At 49.5% G+C, this 1,549-nt stretch overlaps 1 protein-coding gene across 1 annotated transcript; it reads right to left on the bottom strand.

Annotated features, from left to right (window-relative positions):
- Positions 1 to 290: 290 nt before the first annotated feature.
- LOC311032233 (cyclin-dependent kinase 5 activator 2-like) lies at positions 291 to 1,276 on the bottom strand (the record flags this gene model as incomplete). The annotated part of the gene is made up of 2 exons (XM_084038868.1): positions 291 to 801; positions 1,112 to 1,276. Coding segments are annotated over 2 exons (594 nt in total), but the record flags the coding sequence as incomplete, so codon positions are not given.
- Between the last annotated feature and the right edge of the window lie 273 nt (positions 1,277 to 1,549).

Raw genomic sequence — 1,549 nt, 5'->3', positions numbered from 1 at the left:
TCAATGTTTCAATGTCATACATCTGAAATGTTAGTGACGCAACAAACAGGAACCAAGAACATGGTAAATATAATACATCCACAATGGTACAATCAGAAGATACTGTTGTTTTTGATCGACAGCATGCAGTTATAGTGACTTGGTGTCCACGTTTCAGCCTGTGTTCAGCAGGAGGTCATAGGTCATGAACTATCTGAATGTTCAGACATCTGACTGTCCGTCAGTCGCCATGGCAACAGCGTTAAAGCTGCAGGAGCAGCCAGCTTACATTCACACGTCTGGTGGTCAACAGCTGCTGGGCAAGTCTGGTTGACAAATACTGTGGTTTCCTCTCGCTCTCTTCTCTGTTTTCGTCTCTGTTGAAAATCCAGATCATCGATCCAGATCGTCCATCCTGTTTCCTCCACCGTTTTCCTTCTCCTCTTTCTCTGTTTCCTGTCTTTGCTCATCTTCCCTTCCTTTGTCCTTTTCTTTCTCCTCTTTCACCCTTGCTCCTCCCTGGTTCTTCAGGTCCTGAAAAACCTCTGTGAAGAAATGTGGGTCGGCGTTGATTCGCAACATGTCGGCGCTCAACCACTTGATCAGCTCCAGCGCTCGTTCCCAGAATGCATCACGACTGGACTCCACCAGGAAAGGTTTCAGGGGGTATGAGATCTCGTTACCCAAGTAGGAGTAGCTCAGGTAAAGACAGGTGAGGAAGATGGCGTGGAGCTCCTGCTCTGAAGACGTGTCCTCGTCCACAGCCTCCCTGCACAGCAGGTACACAAAAACCAGACTGGCAGGACTGATGAAGCACTGGTCCTGTAGGGGGATAGGAACAAGTACTTCAGAGACAACAGTACTACTACTACAGAGAATCCCTAGTACTAGGGACCAGTACTACAGATCGAAATTACCTGTACCAGAGGTCTGGAGGGTACTTGTGTGGGTTTAGGGATCAGTACTAGAGGTTAAGGGGCGAGCACTAGATGTCTGGAGACCAGTACTAGAGGCTAAGGGACAATAGAGGTCGGGGAGGTACTCCACAGGTCTCAAGACCACTACTAGAGGTTTAGGGACCAGTACTAGAGGTCGGGGGTACTCATAGAGGTCTGATGAATCAAACCCTGACCTGCCAGCCTTGAACCAGCAGCGCTCTGTCAACGTTTCTGAACCAGAGGACAATCTGATTGGACGAAAGCTCCTTCAGTTTGACACAACGACGACAAAGAAAATCAGAAAGACAACGAAGGAGCTCGCCGGTGGACGCCTGCAGAAAGGAAACCAAGAGAGGACACGAGGAGACGGGGAGAGGGGACAAGAGAGGAGACAAGGAGAGGACACAAGGAAATGGGGAGAGGGGACAAAGACAATCAGAGGAGACAAGAGACAAGAGAGGATACAAGGAGAGGACACAAGAGAGGAGACAAGGAGAGGACACAAGAGAGGAGACAAGGAGAGGAGACAAGGAGAGGACACAAGAGAGGAGACAAGGAGAGGACACAAGAGAGGAGACAAGGAGAGGAGACAAGGAGAGGACACAAGAGAGGAGACAAGGAGAGGAACAGAC

The sequence above is a fragment of the Eutrigla gurnardus genome, assembly GCF_963514095.1.
Source record: "Eutrigla gurnardus genome assembly, chromosome: 21".
Lineage (NCBI taxonomy): Eukaryota > Metazoa > Chordata > Actinopteri > Perciformes > Triglidae > Eutrigla > Eutrigla gurnardus.
Note: the sequence above shows the minus strand (reverse complement) of the source record. Positions and strands in the feature narration are given on the sequence as shown.